Consider the following 19122-nt stretch of genomic DNA (forward strand, 5'->3'; position numbering starts at 1 on the left):
ATTGCAAACCAAACAGGAGGAGAAGAAGAAAAACAAAACAAATGGAGATGTTAGTCAGGTCAGGTGCCTGCATGTTGTTCAAAAAGATGGTCTGCTGGGAGGATATCTTTGGTGCAGGCAGGTTCCCCCCCCCCTTCTTTTTCCCTCTGGCCTCCAGCTCTGTCCTTTGGGCAAAGTGGGGAGGCTAGAAGAAGGGGCAGAGGGAGGGAGGCAGGGAAGGCTGGGCCTTAGTGCCTCAGTTTCTCCTGCTCCTCCTGCTGCTGCTGCTCCCTTTGCTCAGGTATGCAGGGGACTGCGCATGCCCTGCTGCCAGGTTCCCTGGGTGTGGCCCGGGCCCTGGCCCTGCTGCTGCTGCTGCTGCTGCCGCCTTGAAGGGGAGGGGGAGGGGGAGGAGGAGGCAGAGAGAGAGAGAGAGAGAGAGAGAGAGCAGCTCCACAGGTTGGCGCTCCCAGGTGAGGGCAGGTAGGTTGCCTCTGGCAGGGAAGGGGGATCAGGGGGCATCATGGAGGGGCTGGAACACGCTTCCCCCCCCCCCTCTCTCTCTCTCTGTCTGGAACAGGTGGATATTGGGAGTGAGATGGGAAGGAAAGAAAGAAAAAGAAAGAAAGAAAGAAAGAAAGAAAGAAAGAAAGAAAAGGGAGAGAGAGAGAGAGAGAGAAAGAAGAGGGAGAGTAAGAAGAGAGAGAAAAAGAAGGAAGACGGAGAAAGAGAGAGAGAGAAAGACGGAGAAAGAAAGAAAGAAAGAAAGAAAGAAGACACAGAAGACTAAGAAAGAGAGAGAGAGAGAGAAAGAAAGAAAGACTGAGAGGGAGAGGGACAAAGTAAGAGAGAAAGGAGAGAGAAAGAAAGGAGAGAGGAAGAAAGAGAAAAAATAGGGAAAGGAGAGAGAGAGACAGAAAGACGGAGATAGAATGGGAGAAAGGAGGGGGGGAGAGAGAGAGAGAGAGAGAAGACGGAGAAAGAAAGAGAGAGAGAAAGAAAGAAGAGAGAAAGAGAGCGAGAGAAAGGAATGAAGGGAGGGAGGGAGAATGAAAGAAAGGAGAGAGAGAAAGAAAGAAAGAAAGAAAGAAAATCACTGTATTTCCAGTTATTTCTTCTCAAGCAGTGATTTGTCTCTGGATTCCTTGGCTGCATCCGCACTGCAGCACTAATCCGGCTTGGCTCCACTTTAACTGCCATGGCTCCATGCTGTGGGATTCTGGGAACTGTAGTTTGTTGTAGCATCCCACATATCATAGAAGCATGGCAGTGGCAAGTGGTGTCAAACCGGATCATTTCTCCAGTGCAGATGCAGCCAATATCCCTGATGGAAGTGTGGTTTCCAAGGCAGTGGTCAGTCTGGCTGGAAGCCTGTGGCCAGCTGGGGCCCATTGGCCTGAGCTGAGATGGTTGGCTCTGATCCCTCTTGGTGGAACCAGTTCATTCAGGCTTTTCTTGTTATCTCCAACTGGCTCTGTTTTTGCTTTGTGGTCACTTGAGAATGGGGAGGAGAGAGGCAAGGGAGCCGGGGGGGGGGGGGTTCTTCCCCAACCTCTTTCTCTAAAACTAAAAGTTTTTGGACTGCAGATCCCAGAATCCTTTAGCCAACTATGCTAGTGGCTGTACTAATTGGGTGATTGTGGGGATTGTTGTCCAAAAGTGTTGTGATCCAGCTCAGGGTTTATTCTGGTCACTTTTATGCTCCATACCACAGCGGCTTCAGCTGAGAACCATAGTTATTTCTCAATTGTTCTCAGGGTAATACTCCTTTGTTTGTCTTGACGTACGTATTGCACCTCCTTCTTCCACCTCCTTCTTCCATGCAACCATAAAACCAAACCATTTCTTCATCCACTTTTTTGCCAAGTGGATGAAGAAACTGTGATCCACAAAATCTTCTGTCATGATGTTTGCCATGAAAGGCTTTTATAATCTAGATACGTTCTTGTATAAATTTTATGTATTGATCTTAAGTTGTATCTTGATATATTGAAAAACATTAAGTGTCCTAGCATTTGTTCATTTCTCTGTAGTTGTACTATATAATGCATCTGAGGAAGCAGAGTGAAGTCTAGGAAAGCTCATGCTGCCAATTTCTTTCTTCCATTTAGTCTCAAAGGTGCTACAAGATCTCTCTACGTACTGATTCTATAGACTAACATGGCTATATCTTTGAATTCTAGTTGTACTATAGTTTACATACAGGTATGTCCTGCTTAGCCAGAGTTGGTTTATCCAACAAGTGCTTACCTCTTCAAGAACTCAGCATTTGTGTTTCCCCCCCTATCATTTCAGGAGCTGTTTTCCTTTGCTCTGAGCTGTGTGCTCTGAGAGTAATTGCCAGTGGGCTCTATCCTTATTCACTGTCCTCAGAGGGCACAAAATCTTTAAGAAACCTGGCAAGTAATGAAGAGTCCTTAGTATAAAATGCTTCACCTTTCATAGTAAAATCTCGCAGCATTCCAGCCACTTGTTTTTGTGGCATTAGACACAGCAGTGTGACTCAAGTTGCTTCAGTGCTCTACTGCTTCTTTTAAAATAACACATTTCTTTAGGCTGCATTCATTAATAGGATTGCTGCCTTCCTGACTCTTTGTTCAAAAGGATTTTGTCCAGGAGTAGGGGTCTGAATTTTGCTCTCTCAGTTTATCAAGCTGCAATCCTATACAGAGATACTGGCAAGTAAGTCCCACTGAACACAGTAAGGCTTAATTGCAAGTACTTTCATCAAAATGCACTGTGAGGCTTTTCTGACATTAAATTAAATTACTGAAAAGATTTTCACTCTGAGGTCGTTTCACCCTGAGGTTGATTCTTTTTGTTGAGTGGAGAATTGGGATGCTCCAGTGATTTGACAATTCCTGTAGGTTCCTCAGGACCGTTGTTGTTGTTAAGTGCCCTCAGTTGACCCCATATCTTGAAGATCCAATATCTGCCTCAGCTCTGCTTAGATCCTGCAAATTCTTGCCCATGACCTCCCTGATTGAGTCTAGCCATCTGGCGGTGTAGTCTTTCTCCTACCCTCTACCTTTCCAAGCATTGTTGTTGTTTCTAGTGATCTGTGTCTTCTCATGATGTGGCCAAAGTCCGACAGCCTCAGTTTGATAGTCTTGACTTCCGGCACAATCTGTTCAAATCTCAAATTTTATTCCAGTTTGCTTTCTTTACTGTCCAGCTCTCAAATCCGTACATGATGATGGGGAATACAATGGCTTGTATGATTCCAACTTTAGTACTCAGCTGTATATCTTTATTCTTTGGGATCTTGTCTAGCTGTTTCATAGCTGCCCTTCTTATTCCTAGTTGTCTTCCAACTTCTTGACTGCAGTCACCATTTGACTATTTTGTTTTCCTCATGGTTTAGGCTAAATTTATGTATTTCTTCTGTGGTCATTATTTTTGTTCAGCATTAAGTCTGCCATTGCACTTTCATCTTTGACCTTTATTAGTAATTGTTCCAAATCTGTGATGCCTTCCGCTAGTATGATTGTGTCATCCACATATCTTAGATTGCTGATGTTACTTCCTCCTGTCTTCATTCCTCCTCCTTCTGATTTTAACCTTGTTTTCCTGTGGTGTTTTCTGCATACATGTGGGACAAATAGGATGATAGAATGCAGCCTTGCCTGACCCCTTTGACAACTGGGAACCATTTTGTTTCTCTGAATTCTATTCTGACAGTAGCCTCTTGTCCTAAGTACAGATGAGAAATGAGTAGTGAGTAGTGACACTCCAACATCTTTGAGAGCATTACAAGACCATTATGTGTTGCAAACACAACATTGGAAAGCTAAGAAAGTTTGTTGTGGTTTAAGGTGGATCCTAGCAGAAAGCATTGGGGGGGGGGATGTATTGTAGCACAAGCTTCATGGGTTACAGCACAAGCTTGTATAGAATTGGTCAATTTTAAAGGTACCCAATGACTCCCTGTTGTTTTGGCTGCAACAGACAAAATGGCTGCCTGTTTAAAAATTGCTTTTTCTTAGGAACTAGTTCCAGCTACATCGACATGATAAAAAAGGGAGTTCTCGTTGTTGTGTGTAGACTTCCAGCAAAATGCTTAGTTATAAGACAATTTGGTCAGATAGTGATTTATGTGCATATTTTATATATAATAAGTTCAAAGATGTAGATACTGTACTTCATAATTGCCAGAACCTCCAACTGGCAAGTATGTGCCCTTGTGATATTTTGATATTGTGAAACCAAATGTGAATTTTTACAAAATTCATACTTTCAACATCCTAAAACAGACTTATCTATTCAGAAACAAATTCCATTGCTTTCAGTAGCACTTACATCCTAGATCCAGTACCTAGTTCCAATTTTGAATTAACTACTGGATGATAAACCAACATGGATGATAAACCAACATTAATTCAGTAGCCCCACTCCAGTTGGAACTAGTGGTTGAGTTTACCTCAAAGAGTCTTGAGTACTAAAAATAAATGTTAGAGTACAGCCAGTGTATTATGACATAAAGTTTCATAGCTCTAATGAGCTGAACATTAAGTGTAGAGAAAAAAGAAGTATCCCTGAATGCTAGACCTGTGTACACAGGAATGCACATACGGATCTGCCTTCTGCACTAGAATGAATGAGGTACAGTCGGCCCTCCTTATACACGGATTTTTTATACACGGATTCAAGCATACACGGTTTAAAAATGTTCCAAAAAAGTATAAATTTACCTTGATTTTCCATTTTTTATAAGGGACACCATTTTGCTATGTCATTATATTTAATGGGACTTGAGCATACACGGATTTTGTTATACATGGGGGATCTTGGAACCAAACCCCAGTGTATAACAAGGGTCCACTGTAGTTGCTGTTTGGGGATGTCCTTGTGTTAATGCTTCTGCTACCATATTTCTATAAAGTCTGGATTGACAGGTATTGGATAAATCTTTTTCCAATAGATGGAGAAGGAAACTAACTAAGAAGGTCTTGGGGAAAGGGAGCCTTTCTGTATGGTCAAGAGGAAGATAACAGGAGAGATTCCCAGAAGCAGATCTCTCTCTTGCAGCCTCCACTGATATATCTGTAGTTCTGAAAAGTTATAGCAGGAGCATGGTAAATGCACAGGAACAGCCAGTACAGAAAGGCCCCTTTCCCCTTTGTATTCAGGAATTGATTCAGATTCACTGCACAACCACTGCTGCTGATATCTCCTTATGCTCTAAATCTTCTTTTGTACTCCATTTGTCAGGATCAGAAATGAGAGCAGTGCAATACCAGCGCATTCCTACCAAAACTGTTCATACTCAGTGGCTTTCCACCCCCTGTTGTTACTTGGGGCAGGGGGAAGGGCTTCTGGTGGCTGGGCTAAAAGGCTGCACTCATCCCTTTTCCCACCTCACAGCAGCGCCCCCTTCATGAAGGGACTGCCACCGCCAAGAATTGGGGCTGAGCATGCTTGGCGTTCTCCTTTGTCATGGCAGCAGTGGTCTTCTTGTGAGAATACCTCTGCTGCTGCCATGGGGAAGCAGGGTTGAACGCACTTGGCCCTTCTCCTGTCCCCAGTGGAAGGATGGCCTGATAGGCTGTCACTCCTTTTCTAGGGTGTCACCTGGTGCAAGCTGCACCACCGCACTCCCTAGTGATGACACTCTTCATACTTAGTTTCAATTGATTCAGTATAATATTCTTAACTTATTAGGATGTTTGAGCTTATTTTATTTTCTCCTTTTTAGGTGTAAAATCTTAGAACCTAGCAGTCCAGAGCATCCACCATGTCTTCCAGGCCTTTTGAAAGTCCTCCACCTTATCGACCTGATGAATTGTAAATATACATTTTTCTGTTCTTGCCAGCTCAAATTATTTCAGATAAGTAGTGTACACTGTTGAAGATATGCATTCTGGCAGCTCCTAACATTAATTGTGTAACATTAATTGTGTAAACTGTAGGCACATTTATTATTATGCTAAATAATCTTTAAATCACTTGCTCGTTTTAAAGGCCAGACTATGCAATACCATAAACATAAGGCAGATATATTTTAAATTTTGTTCTGTGTATGGAATGACTGATTTGTCTATAAGATTAAAGGGCATATATGAACAGATTGGGGTTGGAAACCTGTAGCCCTTTAAATATGCTGGATAACAACTCCCATCATCTTCAGTCATTGACTAAGCTGTATAGAGCTGATGGGAGATAGAATCCAATAGCATCTGGAAGGTTATGTGTTCCCCATCCTTGATGTAAATTAACTTGTATTGTACCCTATATTGCTTCATCAGCAAGTTGAATGCAAAATGGTTGCAACAGTATGATGGAAGGAAGAATGGGAAAACAAATCGGCTTAATAAGTTGGTACATGGATTTGCCTTTCACAGCAAACTGAAATATTAGTGTAAGAGTCCATAGTGAAATACTTACATCTGGTCATAAACAGTGGTAAACTGAGCAGAAAGGTGACTTTAAAACAACAACAACATTTTAATCCTACTTCATCCATACAAATGAAATTGTTTTTTAACACCTCTGTTAGAAAGCTGCTGGGCTGGGAAAAAGTGTTCTTTGGTATGTGTGGCATTGTTAGCTATTGCCTGTAGCTGTTGTGATTGTTCAGTGGGAACAAACTCTGGTTTTAAGTCCATTAGATTTATTTCTAAATAACATACTTAGACTCAAGGCATTCCTGTGTCTCATTGTAATGACAGAGCTGCTAATCTTCACTGTTTGGGCATATTACGTTATGACCAGTGAAGATTAGCAGCCTGGTCATTACATTGCAGCATCTTGTCTTCTCATGTAAAAACTTGTATGCTTTCTAACAAGGAGTTTCTTACTGAATAGCCAAACAATTAACAATATTTTGCTCAGTTTTCCAAGTGCTTGAGCTAACAGTTTCACCTGAGGTGCATATAAGGTACAATGCATATAAAGTATACTAGTGTGTGTTTGTCTTGCACATGTGTGTGCATGCATGTGCATGAGGAATCTAACTCAGTTAACTTGACATTTCAGATTCTTATTGTCTATAAAAGGTTAATGGTTCCTAACAGGCATTGCTGCTTTATGTCTTCCTAGCAAACCTTCACATTATGCTCCAAGCAATAATACATATGGTGGTGAATTCCATTCTCAGCCAATGTTCTCTCAGCCTGCATATTCCTACTATCCTGAAGATGAAGTGCAACAATTCTACAAATGGACTTCCCCTCCAGGAATAATCAAGATCATGGCAGTTCTCATTATAGTGATGTGCATTGGCATCTTTGCTTGTGTTGCTTCAACATTGCCTTGGGATATGGACTTCTATGGAGGTCTGGGAACCGGTATGGGATATCCTGGCTACGGAAGCTATGGAGGCGCAGGTTTTGGAGGCAATTATGCTGGTTACAGTGGCAGCAGTGGCTTTGGAAGTTATGGTGGTTATGGTGGTGCATATGGCATTGGAGGGAATTATATCGATCCTCGGGCAGCAAAAGGTTTCATACTTGCAATGTCCGCTTTTTGCTTTATTGCTGGATTGGTAGTTTTTGTAACTAGCATTACCAAGACGAGCATGTCTAGGACAAGGAAGTATTATCTCCTTGTGATAATAGGAAGTGCCATCTTGCTGTTCTTGGTGTTTATTGCTACCATAGTGTATATATTGGCCGTCAACCCAACTGCACAAGCTTCTGGATCAGTGTTCTACAATCAGATTTATATGCTATGCAGCCAGTTCTATTCACCTACAACCACTGGACTCTATGTGAATCAGTACTTGTATCACTACTGTGTGGTAGAACCTCAGGAGGTATGTAAATTTACTAATATTTGGAATCCAAAATATTACTTGTATTTTAACTGTGAATCGGAGGCACTGTTCAAATCTAGTTCTTCATGGTTTGAATTTATTTGTGCCATTCACTGAATGGTTGTTTGCCCTTTAATTGATTATGCCACAGTGTACATGTTCTCCTGTTTTCCCATGGTAAAATGAGGAAGATGGAAATGCTTTGGACCTTATCTGCCTATGTTATACTCCCAAGTAAAAACAGATACATGAGTCCATATGATGGAAGTGGAAACTCAGATTTAAAGTGAACAGAAGTTATTGTATAAAACCAGGATTCCAATATGTGCCATCAATCTATCTAAGTCAGATTGTATGTGTTTATGGACATTGAATTTGCCTGTTAACTTATGGTGACCAATTTCATAGGAATTTCTTAAGCAAGGAATCCACATAAGTGGCTTCACCAGTTCCTTCCTCTGAAATTTAGCTTACAGTGCCTAGTATTTGTTTGCATTTGGCAGTCTCCCACTCAAGTCAGATTACATCAATAAATTGTTGCTTAAAAATTGTCTACTCAGGTTGAAGCTCTCCTTCAGCCATTGAAACATTTGCGAGTTAACAGCTGACACCAACAGATACCACCCCTTTCGCTGTTATATTCATAGACTTCCTTAACATACAGCTACACTGCAGAAATAATGCAATTTGACACCACTTTAGATGCTGTAGCACCTATAGAATCATGGGATTTGTAGTTTTACAAAGATTCAGCCTTCTCTGCTAAAGAATGCTGGCACCTCACAAAACTACAAATGCCACAATTCTGTAGGATGGAACCATTTATGTTACAGTGGCATCAGACTGCTTTATTTCTATGATGTAGATGCATCCTCAGTCTTTAATTGAATAACCTGTGTTATCTGTCCAAGGTAATTATGAGGATAGTCACTAACTATAAACATATTAGAATACTGTTGTCCGTCCATATTCGCTAGGGTTAGGGGAACAAGACCCCCGTGAATATGGAAAAACCGCAAATAACAAAAACACTGTTTTTACCTGAGATGACACCTCTCTAGGAATCTCTAGGTCCTCCAGTGCAACTCTGTGGTCAATGTCCAACATACACTGACCATAGAATGGCACTGGAGTAGCTACAAATGGTCTTTCAGTGCAACTTTTAGTTAAAGTTGACCACAGAGTTGCACTGGAGGGCCTAGACAGTCCTAGAGAGAACATATTAATGAAATCCGTGAATAATCAAATCCGCAAATATCAAAGCCGCAAATATGGAGAGCTGACTGTAGTTTTGAGCAAGATTCAATTCTCAGTACTGTAGAAAGGGACAAAACAGAATTTTAATTGCTAGCTATCCAGAATTGTAGAGATGCTAAATAGCTGTGAGGATATTTTGATGAATGCAGAAATGCAAACGTGATGTAATTATACTTAAATTGGATTCCCCCTCCCCCCAAAGCGATTGGTCCTAAACATGTTAACCAAACTGTGTGTTGAACTATATTCAGTAAGGTCATTGTTAGATGCTTAGGATTGCAGCCTCAATTACTTTTCAGATGAATGCAAAATTCACCTGTTAAACGTTGACCTTTTGATATAGTTGGGCAGAGGGAAATGTGTAATACGTGACCCTATTTGTCTTATCTCCTGCCTTTTCTTTGAGGCGGAATGATGGTCTGAAGATTACAAAAACAGACACAAAAATGGAACAACTGCAACCAAGCCAGAAAAATGTCAAGAGACATATTGCAGTCTACTGAAATGTTTAGGATTGGAAATCTAATATTTGGAAATCTAATTTCTGAATGTTCAGAATTTGAGTTTCTGTTTACACAGAGGGTCCTTCGTATCTGCTGGGGTTTGGTTCCAAGACCCCCCATAATACCAAAATTCGTGGATGCTCAAGTCCCATTAAATACAATGGCATAGTAAAATGGTGTCCTGTATCTCATATGGCAAAATCAAGGTTAATGTATTTTTAAAATATTTTCAAGCCCTGGATGCTTGAATCTGTAGATAAAGAATCCATGGATATGGAGGGCTGACTGTATGTACAGTATAAAAATATACACACAGGGAGAATGCATTCATTATAGGCTGTGGCTTTTGCCAATAAAACACATGCAAATGAACATACCTACTCTTAAAATGAAGTGGCTCTAGGATGTCTTTTTTAAAAGCCTCATGGCTTATACAAAAATGGTCCTTGTAATTAGGAAAACACAACATGTCATGCTACCCTTTGACAGTATGTACTCTCTTAGCTTTGCTAAAGCTTGAACTTCTGGAAATGGGTGTGTGTCAGTTTGATGGATTATAAAACTAGCTATGTGTGAGAAACATCCAGTTTTTTTTAAATGCTGGCTTGTTTTGTTAACCCTTGAACATTAATGTGCTAATCTTTACAACAATCCTGTGAGGAAGGCTATTATTTTTAGTATTGTCTATCTACTACTACCAGTTAGAGTAATTTGAAAGGAGTAGACCTGATATTTAAATCTATTTTGTGGGCTTTAAAATGCAATAAAACAGTAGCATATTTATCTGTTTCTTTCCTAGGCAATTGCCATTGTCTTAGGCTTCCTGATCGTTGTAGCTTTTGCCATAACAATATTTTTTGCTGTCAAGACCCGGAATAAAATTAATTACTATGGTAAACCGAATATCCTGTGGGATAATACAAAAAGCTATGACGAGGCTCCCAATGTGGAAGAATGGGTAAGTTAGTTGTTTTCATGTTTGTTTTGGAGTGTTGAATAATTGTGGTGATTGTGGGTATTTAAAGTCACTAAAACACAGGGATGTTGTTTTCTTTTGTGGTGATACTAATTTAAGCTGTCTACTAAACATGGTTTGTTGAAGCAGTGTGCTTTAAGCTTAGTAAATGATAATGAAGCTAAGGCAGCCACATATTTTGCTCCCTATATTGTGGTACACTTGAATACATTAGTATGGGAGCATGTAAACCTGTAGTTGATTCTCAAAACGAATAAGGAACATGGGTTATTAACCACGAATAAAGTATTTTCTGGGTAAAGGAAAGTGTCCCAGGCTTTATATGGATTAGTCAGGCAAACTGGCCTAGATGATGGTGCTGACTGCAAAATCTAAAAGTCTCATTGACAGTACCTTCTTGCCAGTCTATCCCATTGTTGTGAGACAGCAAGATCTGATATAAGATATAGACACTGTGAGTATAAAGTTGAGCATTTACAGTATCTAACATTAAATGCACCTAACTGACTGTATTATTATCTTTGTGCGTGAGTGCATTATGCACTTTGATATTTTATGACTTCCATGTGACGCTGGATTGCTTTGACTTTTATCAGAGAGTTAGTGTAAAGAGACTGACTATTTCATACGGTGCTTCAAATGATATGAGGTAAATGTTTCGGTGAGACAGTTTCGGGGCGTGTTCTTTGCTGGCTAATGAACTTGTTTACTCATGTTTCAGTCTGACAGGGAAGGACTGAATAAGTCTCAAACAGCAGATCCCAGGGAATAACTATACCTGAGCCTTTTTGTGTTCCAAGTAGAAGATTGTAGCTAAGTGCTGATATTTGAGCTGGCCTTAATGAAGATACACATTTCTATCTGGAGAAAATCTCTGCTCTTTAATGCCAGGAGAGTTCTTTTAATAATTTCTGCACTGTCATGTTGCTTTCTTACTGTTAAATTTTTGAACAGCTGTCCCCAGCATGATGGTCCTCCAGATGTGTGGGACTACAACCCTAATGGAATGGCTGTGATGGCCAGTGATGCTAAAAGTTGTAGTCCAATACATGTGTAGGGTACCAGGTTGGGGCAGACTCTTGGGGCACTCTCAGATGTATCAAGTAAATACACAATAGTCTATTCAGAGTTACCCAGATACAGTACTTGTCTTAAGTGATAATGAAGCCATTTATAGTGTACATGTGTGTGTGCATGCATGTCTAAAGTCTCTTGTTGACTTATGGTGACCTCATTAGTTTGAGTACTTTATTACAGCTATGACTTGCTTATCAAATCAAGCAGAAAGTGCTCTAGCTGTCTTCAGGATCACCCATAACCACTTAAAATAAAAACATAGGGTTTAACAGACCAAGTCCTTAGATTTCAGGGCCAAATCCTGAGATCTAGGGACAAGCTCTGATGATATTACATGAGGCAGTCTCCAGTGAAATCATTAAACATGATACATTAAGAAAATGTGCTGCTGAGTATGTCAATTTAATAAAAAGCACAATGTCTAACAAATTAGAGAATTATAAGAACATATATTTTTCACTGAAATGCTCTTGCCCTGAGATTTCCGCCTTCACACTGAGGAGAAGACAAAAGAGTTCAGGCCCTAAGATCTGGGAATTCTACATATAGTTATTGTTATTAACCACCAGTACATTAAATCGCCTTTCTGTTGCTCAGTGTATATCAAGCAGTAGAATCTAGTTAGGTGGACAGCTATTGCTTTTTCAGGTCTTTTAGGTGTATTCTTGAGAACAGTAGTTCAAATGGTAATAGGTGAAATAATACTCACAGCATCCACATCTTTGTAAGGGCAATATGTTAGCATGATCGTTTATATCTGCATGTGTATGCAAAGAGGCTGCAACAGGAGGAGAAGGCTGCATGGTGTGTACTACCTATTTCTTGAATGGCTGGCTTCTGTGATGGGTCCACAAAGCCAAGCTAGTATGGGAGGTGAGGACTTTGGCAGTCACCTGTGCTATGGAACATGTGTTTGTCGATTTCTCCTGCAAAAACCACAGCGCTATATAAAGTATAATAATAATAATAAAAATAATAATAAAAATAATCAGCACAGAACTGCTGTACCACTGCAGCTTTTTAAATGCCTTTTCTTGCCGCTATCTTGTTCTCTTCACTGTTCTCACTACCACTATAATTATACTGGTAGCAGAACCAATGAGATGCTAATCCTAGTGAGAAAAACAGACAATATGTTTTTTAAAAACAAATTCAGGCCCACACTATTAATTGAATTGATTCATACAATACACTTGGCTTTGGGACAAGATCTTCCTTAATCTCTAGAATATGTGTCATGTGGAAGTGAGCCTGTAATCTTTGGTGTGACTTTGTTTATGTCTCCACAGACCTAATTTTAGCATTAGGTCTAAAGTCAGATGTGCAGGAAAGTGCCCCCTTTTTTAATGAGTTGTACTTCCCAATTTGAGAGCAACCACAGTTTGGTGCTGCATATTTTCATATTTAACAGCAAATTATGATTTGCCATACAATGGAAATGTAATTGACCAATATAGATATGAAGAGGAAAAGTGCACATAACCAGAGCTGATTTCTTTCTTTCTTTCTTTCTTTCTTTCTTTCTTTCTTTCTTTCTTTCTATCTCTCTCTCTTTTTTCTTTTTGCTAACATACAGTCAACTCTTTGACAGTTGTTGTGTATCACTTTCCTAACAAATGACATCTCCGCATACATGTCCTTGAAATCATTGAACATATTGCATAGGCAAATGTGGGTTTGCTACTAATAAGACATGCCACGGGTGGTTGCAGCCAATCACAATTCCCGGTGAAGTGTACATGCATGTGTATATGTGGTTGCATTCATATTTCATAGCTTTAGATATGTCTGTTAGAATGAATGCTGAGCCACTGGACTTCTGCAGCTTCATGTTCTATTTCAGTCTTTTTAGAACAGAGATCATATAGTTTTCAGTTATGCAGACAGGAGGTCAACTTTCTCATTTAACTCCCTGTTGAGGAAAATAGTTCTGTTTATACCCACATTGATTTGTATGTTGTAATTCCTTAGGGTTGCCATAACTCGGAAACGACTTGAAGGCACACAACAGCAAATATCTTGTGAAGTCGAAGTCTTTCGTGGCCGGCATCCATAGTTTTTTGTGGGTTTTTCGGGCTATGTGGCCATGTTCTAGAAGAGTTTATTCCTGACAAGAACAGAAGATGCCAGCCACAGATGCTGGCGAAACATCAGGAATAAACTCTTCTAGAACATGGCCACATAGCCTGAAAAACCCACAGAAAACAACAAATATCTTCTTGGCCACATTCAGTGCTACAAGATTCCTGCTCTTGGCTAAAGTGCAAATGTTGTGGATGCTAATATGATTGTAATTTGCAAGATTGATACAGCTAATGGAGTATGCCCTTGGTCAACAAATAAGCTAAATTGCTTTTGTTTTATTTTCCTGAAGGTCAGAAGGACTATATTTCTATTAGTACAGTGCTTTGGATTCACTGGATAATTGAATAATTTTTTTAATTAGTTTAAAAAAAACAGGCTGCTGACTTTTGTATGGTGTGTGTGTGTACATTTGAAGAAAATATAATCAATGGGATTATGATAAACTGAAATGTTGTTGTTGTTGTGTGCCTTCAAGTCATTTCCAGCTTCTGACAACCCTATCACAGGTTTTCTTGGCAAGATTTGTTTAGAGGAGGTTTGTCTTTGCCTTCCTATGAAGCTGAGAGAGTATTACTTGTCCAAAGTCCCCTAGTGGGTTTTCATGGCTAAGCAGGGATTTGAACCCTGGTCTCCCAGGGTCGTAGTCCAGTATTCAAACCATTATACTGTGGTGGCTGAAGCTGCTTTACTAAATAACTGACTGCTTTATCACACTAGTGGGCAAATGGAATTTAAACAAGAGTTAAACTAGAGAAAACCAGAAAATGTTGTGTGATAAACTTCAGGCATTTCTTGTTTTTTTCTAGTTTAACTCTCATTTAAATCACGTTACCCGCTAGTGTGATAATGCAGTGACATTAGTAAATGATGCAGCAAAGTCCATTGTCAGTGCTGAAAACATTCTTTTTAGTACTTTCTGTATAAACACACCCTAGCTATTTGTTCTTCCAATATATATTTCTCTAGTACAGAACTTCCCAAATGACAGTACCTGGAGCATATGTTTTGTCTACACACAAAATGGATGCACTCCACTCCTCTGTCTGATCCATAAAACTTATCTTCTAACTCACAGGAAAATGGGAAGGCAACCTTCTTGCATCTACAGAATAGCTCAGTTAATGCGGATGCTTCAGTCAATATCCTATTGATTTGTCCCAACTTGAGTAGACCTGCTGACTCAGTTGTTGATATTTATCGTTTGTTGCTCTATGATGTTGTAACCTGCCTTGATCTCATGGAACGGCGGGCTAGAAATAAATGATTTATTTATTATTATTTTTGAAGGATAAGTATAGGTAAATCCCTTTGATTCAAAGGATCTTTTCCAGTTGGACTAACAATAGGATTCAAACTTGGCATTTCACGAACAGAACTGTGCTTTCTGGACAGTAGGAAGTTTCTGGGGTTTCTTCATATCCCTGCTTGCTTCCTTAAGAAATCTGGTACCTGCTTTTTCCACTGAGGATGATGTCACTGCTGTGTTGTTTGTGGACAGGGGAATGATGAAGGCTGTATGGGAGCCCCTCACTGTGATTGACAAAGTAAACTTAGTGGCTTAATATGGTACAATAATGTGCTTCCTTGCTCAGTTTTACAAAAACTACCCTATCATTCTATATTTGAATTTCTGTTCTGCTGACTGTCATTGCTGCTGATTGTAGTGTAATTGTGGATTTTTAGGTTGGGACTATAATCTTAGGGTGTCTCTGGTATTAGATTTCAGATCTAGTAGATTTCAGAAGGTGGTGGCATTGGGCTTCTGCTCAGTGTCCCACAAATAGGTTGCCTCCCTTGGTGCTTAACAATATGTGTAACCACAGGGCAGGGTAAGCTGCTGTGTCTGTCTTAGCAGTTTCTCATGTCAAGGAGGTTCTGAAAATGGTCTTGGGTGGAGGTTAAATCAACAAGAATCAATCGTCCTGTAGCACCTTTACACTAACAAATTTATTATAGCATGAGCTTTTGTGAACTATGGCCAACTGTATCAGAATGTTGTTTGACAAACCATATGAGGCTAGATTACTCTTTGCACAGGAAGCCTGTTAATCCAGTAACAAGTATTACTGTAGTCTGTTTTGGAAGAGTCTGCAATCTACTTGAAAGATCAGGCACTATTGACAGGAACATGAGAAAGGCTGGACCTGATAGTGGTGCCCAGAATGTGGAATTTGCTGCCCCAGGTAATCCACACCTTGGAGGGCTGACCACTTACCCTTTGGCTTAAATTGTCCCATGGAGGGTCTGGATTACCCACCCCTTTGGCAGGCTACTGCCCCATTGGCTGGGGGGGGGGGGGGGAGAAATGTCTCTGTTGTTACCTTTGATCAGAGATAACCTGGGATCCTCCCTCCCCAGTGCACTGCTTTGCCTCCTTAGGAGGAAGAGTGATGGCCAAAGCCAGCAGTTCTCAGCTGGTGTTTGATGTCAGTAGTTGAATCCTGCTTCTTGTACTGTGGCATGCAAAACATGACTAATAAGACTTGCTATGACTATAAACAGTTGTGCCATTTGGCAACTCCTTATCAAAATTTAAAGCTTCTGGAGAATTTTAACCAAAGGTTATTTGACATCATCATAATAATAATAATAATAATAATAATAATAATAATAATAATAATAATAAAAATTTATTTATATTTCCCACCTCTCCCTGCGGGTCGAGGTGTGATTACAACCAATAAAATAAAAAAATACAATTACACAATACCATAATACATAAAATAATCAATTAAAACACTCCGAGATGCAGTACAGTCATACAATCAATACAATCAATCGTTGACTGTTTCTGTACTGTTGAATCAGGTGTAAAAAGATCCACTATAAAAGATCAGGTGGATAGGCCCGCCGGAAGAGATCCATCTTAAGTGCCTTCTTAAAGGCTTCTAAAGTGGTGATGAGACGGATCTCTTCCGGTAAGTTGTTCCAGAGCGTGGGGGCCGCGGCTGTGAATGCTAGTAGTGGCACATGGAATAAATGGGAGAATGCAAAAAAAAAAATAACAATCATTGCCTCCTTTTCCTTTGGAAAAGGCTTTTGTAAATGCCCAGGTAAAGCCTGAAAAACCAGTTAAGCTGCTCTCTCCCCTTTTCCCTGTCTAAAGGGAAGACACACAGGTATGAAGTTGACTGTCAGGACTATAACGCTGAGGTTTAGGTGCAGTCATAGAATAAAACAGTCTTTTACGAAGTTTGTTATACTAGTTTCTTGGGTGGTGCAGCCACAATAAAAATAAATGGCATATGGATGAAAATGGCATTTCATCTTTATTAGTGCTATTTTCCCTTTCTTCCTTCATGTCCCTCAATGACAAACAGACTTGTTTTCTTCACAAAAAGAATACTGTTCATATAGAGACCAACAATAATCTTCCTTTATAACAATTAAGAGGAGTGGGCAATTAGGATGGGTCATGGATCACATTGACCCAAATCGACCAAGGGCTGCACACTAATACCAAATTTGCAGCCAAAAAAATCAGCATTTGATCTCTAATAGCAGCATTTCCCCTTTAAAACAGGACTCACATACTTGGTTAAGAAGCCCCTTAGAGAGCACTAATCTGCTTCTTAACCAATTATGCGAGTCCTGTTTTAAAGGGAAAATGTGGTAGAGGTGCAGTCCCTGGTGGGTTTGGGCCAATGTGACCCCTGACCTACCCTAGTTGCCAACTCTCTTAACTGTTATAAAGAAAGATTATTGTTGATCTCTATATGAACAGTATTCTTTTTTGTGCATAAAATATTCTTTTTATGGTACATTCTACAGAAAAACAAGTTTCACATTAGAGAAGCATGTGTGCTCTGTCACAACCTTAAAATTTTATCCTTAGTATGATTGATACCTGTGCTGTGCAGATACTGCCTCACCCAGAAATGGTATTGACTGCTTAGCAGGAGGTCACACCAGGATGGATGTCTCCACCTATGCTATACTTATGACATTACCTAGAATTTCCAAATTATGGCACCTTGGGACAAACATTCCTGAGTATGTGAACATGTTGCTCCTAGAAACTCTTCTGGCATGTTCTTGAGTATAGTATCCTGGGCATTGCCCTCAGGTGTCCTGTCTGGGCAGAAGCTGCCTCACATACAATCTAACTCAGAAGTATTTTGATGTGGCAGATGGCCCGTTGTAGGCACTCAGTATATTGGGGCAAGTAAATGGCAGCTGTCTGTGGCAAGGACCAGAGCATGGAAAGTTACTTTTTAAGTAATTTGTTCTTACTAATTACAGTTGTTTGAATAGTACTCCATTGTTTCAGCTTGTTACAGTGTTTAAAGGGTAAGATGTAAATGTTATTCAGTATATTACATGCTAGTTTTTTGTTTTTATTTTTCTAAACCAGCATGGCATAAAACATGAAGATTCCATGTCAAAATGTTTCTAAAAATGCCTTTTAAGTGTAACATTTAACATAACTAGAAAGTGCTACTGATTACACCCCACTACCACTAATTACACTTCTGCTGTACCATTTCCCCTCCTCCTATTTCTTGTGAAAAAGAACTTACTGGTAATTGTGCCCTTGTTACCAAAAAAATTAACTTGCTATGAGTAACTATGGCAGGATACAGACTGCCCAAAAAGGGCAGTCTGCTGCCGCCTCCATTTCCGCCGGCGGGAAGCCTCAGCCTCCAAACGGTGAGGCTTCCCGGCGGCGGAAAAAGAACCAGCAAAAAGCGGGTTCTTTTTGCGTTGCACTTGCGACACCCAAGTGCACAAATGGCACACTCGTGATGTCGCAAGCGCCATGTGACGTGCAGACGCTACGCGTCTATCGCATCAAAATGACAGCGCCCATATGTACAGGGCACTGCCATTTTGACACCCCCGTCACGTGCTAGGGGTGAGGCCGGTATGGACAGCCAACCCCTAGCATATGATGGGGCGGTGAAAAAGGCCCATTTAAATCAGGCCAATATTACTTTTGCCATGCTGCTTCTAATCTCCAGTTCACAGATGGCTGTCTTGAAACCAGGATAGTCAGAAGCTCTGGCCTGTGTGCCCAGACTTTGAGTGGGTCATCCATTCTAAATGCATGGCTTACAACTCCATTCACCACCATTATCATCATGATGGGCAGCAGTTCATCTGCCTACAAGTAAGCTGAAATGACCAAAAGCAATCTCCTCAGGGCCCCTCAATCCTGGGCCTGAAAACAGTCATTCAAGTAAAAGACAACTGGATTTTGCTTGGACAGGTTCTCTTGGGTGAAGCTGATGAGGGTGTAAAGTTGAGCCTTCCCTGTGGAATGTGTTTCCCAAGGTGGGCCTCCTGGCTTTCTTAATGATAGCTTTTTGTTGACAAGTAAAAATGTGCCTGTTCTTGAGAATATTTTCAACTAGCTGATTTCACTTGTAAGACAAGCTTGTTCGGGTATTTATTTATTTATTTATGTCCTTTCTCCCAATAAACCCATAGTGGCTAAAAGCCCACAAAACACAACATGCAAAAACCATTAAAAACATGCAAAACCCATTAAA

General features: G+C 40.3%; 1 protein-coding gene across 2 annotated transcripts in view; it reads left to right on the top strand.

Annotated features, from left to right (window-relative positions):
- The first annotated feature begins 396 nt into the window (after positions 1 to 396).
- LOC149323898 (occludin-like) overlaps positions 397 to 19122 on the top strand; it is a 38692-nt gene continuing 19966 nt past the window's right edge. The window contains exons 1-4 of one of the 2 annotated variants that reach the window (XM_089493894.1): positions 397 to 462; positions 5675 to 5763; positions 7018 to 7732; positions 10292 to 10450. In XM_089493894.1, coding sequence (XP_089350020.1) covers positions 5714 to 5763; positions 7018 to 7732; positions 10292 to 10450 — 924 coding nt within the window. In that variant the 5' untranslated portion in view covers positions 397 to 462; positions 5675 to 5713. Of the gene's footprint in view, positions 463 to 4527; positions 4582 to 5674; positions 5764 to 7017; positions 7733 to 10291; positions 10451 to 19122 lie in introns of those variants that run through there. The other variant, XM_089493901.1, reaches the window with a different exon arrangement.

Source organism: Sceloporus occidentalis, unplaced genomic scaffold (genome assembly GCF_023333645.1).
Source record: "Sceloporus occidentalis isolate IW3139 unplaced genomic scaffold, rSceOcc1.0.p SCAF_1, whole genome shotgun sequence".
Lineage (NCBI taxonomy): Eukaryota > Metazoa > Chordata > Lepidosauria > Squamata > Phrynosomatidae > Sceloporus > Sceloporus occidentalis.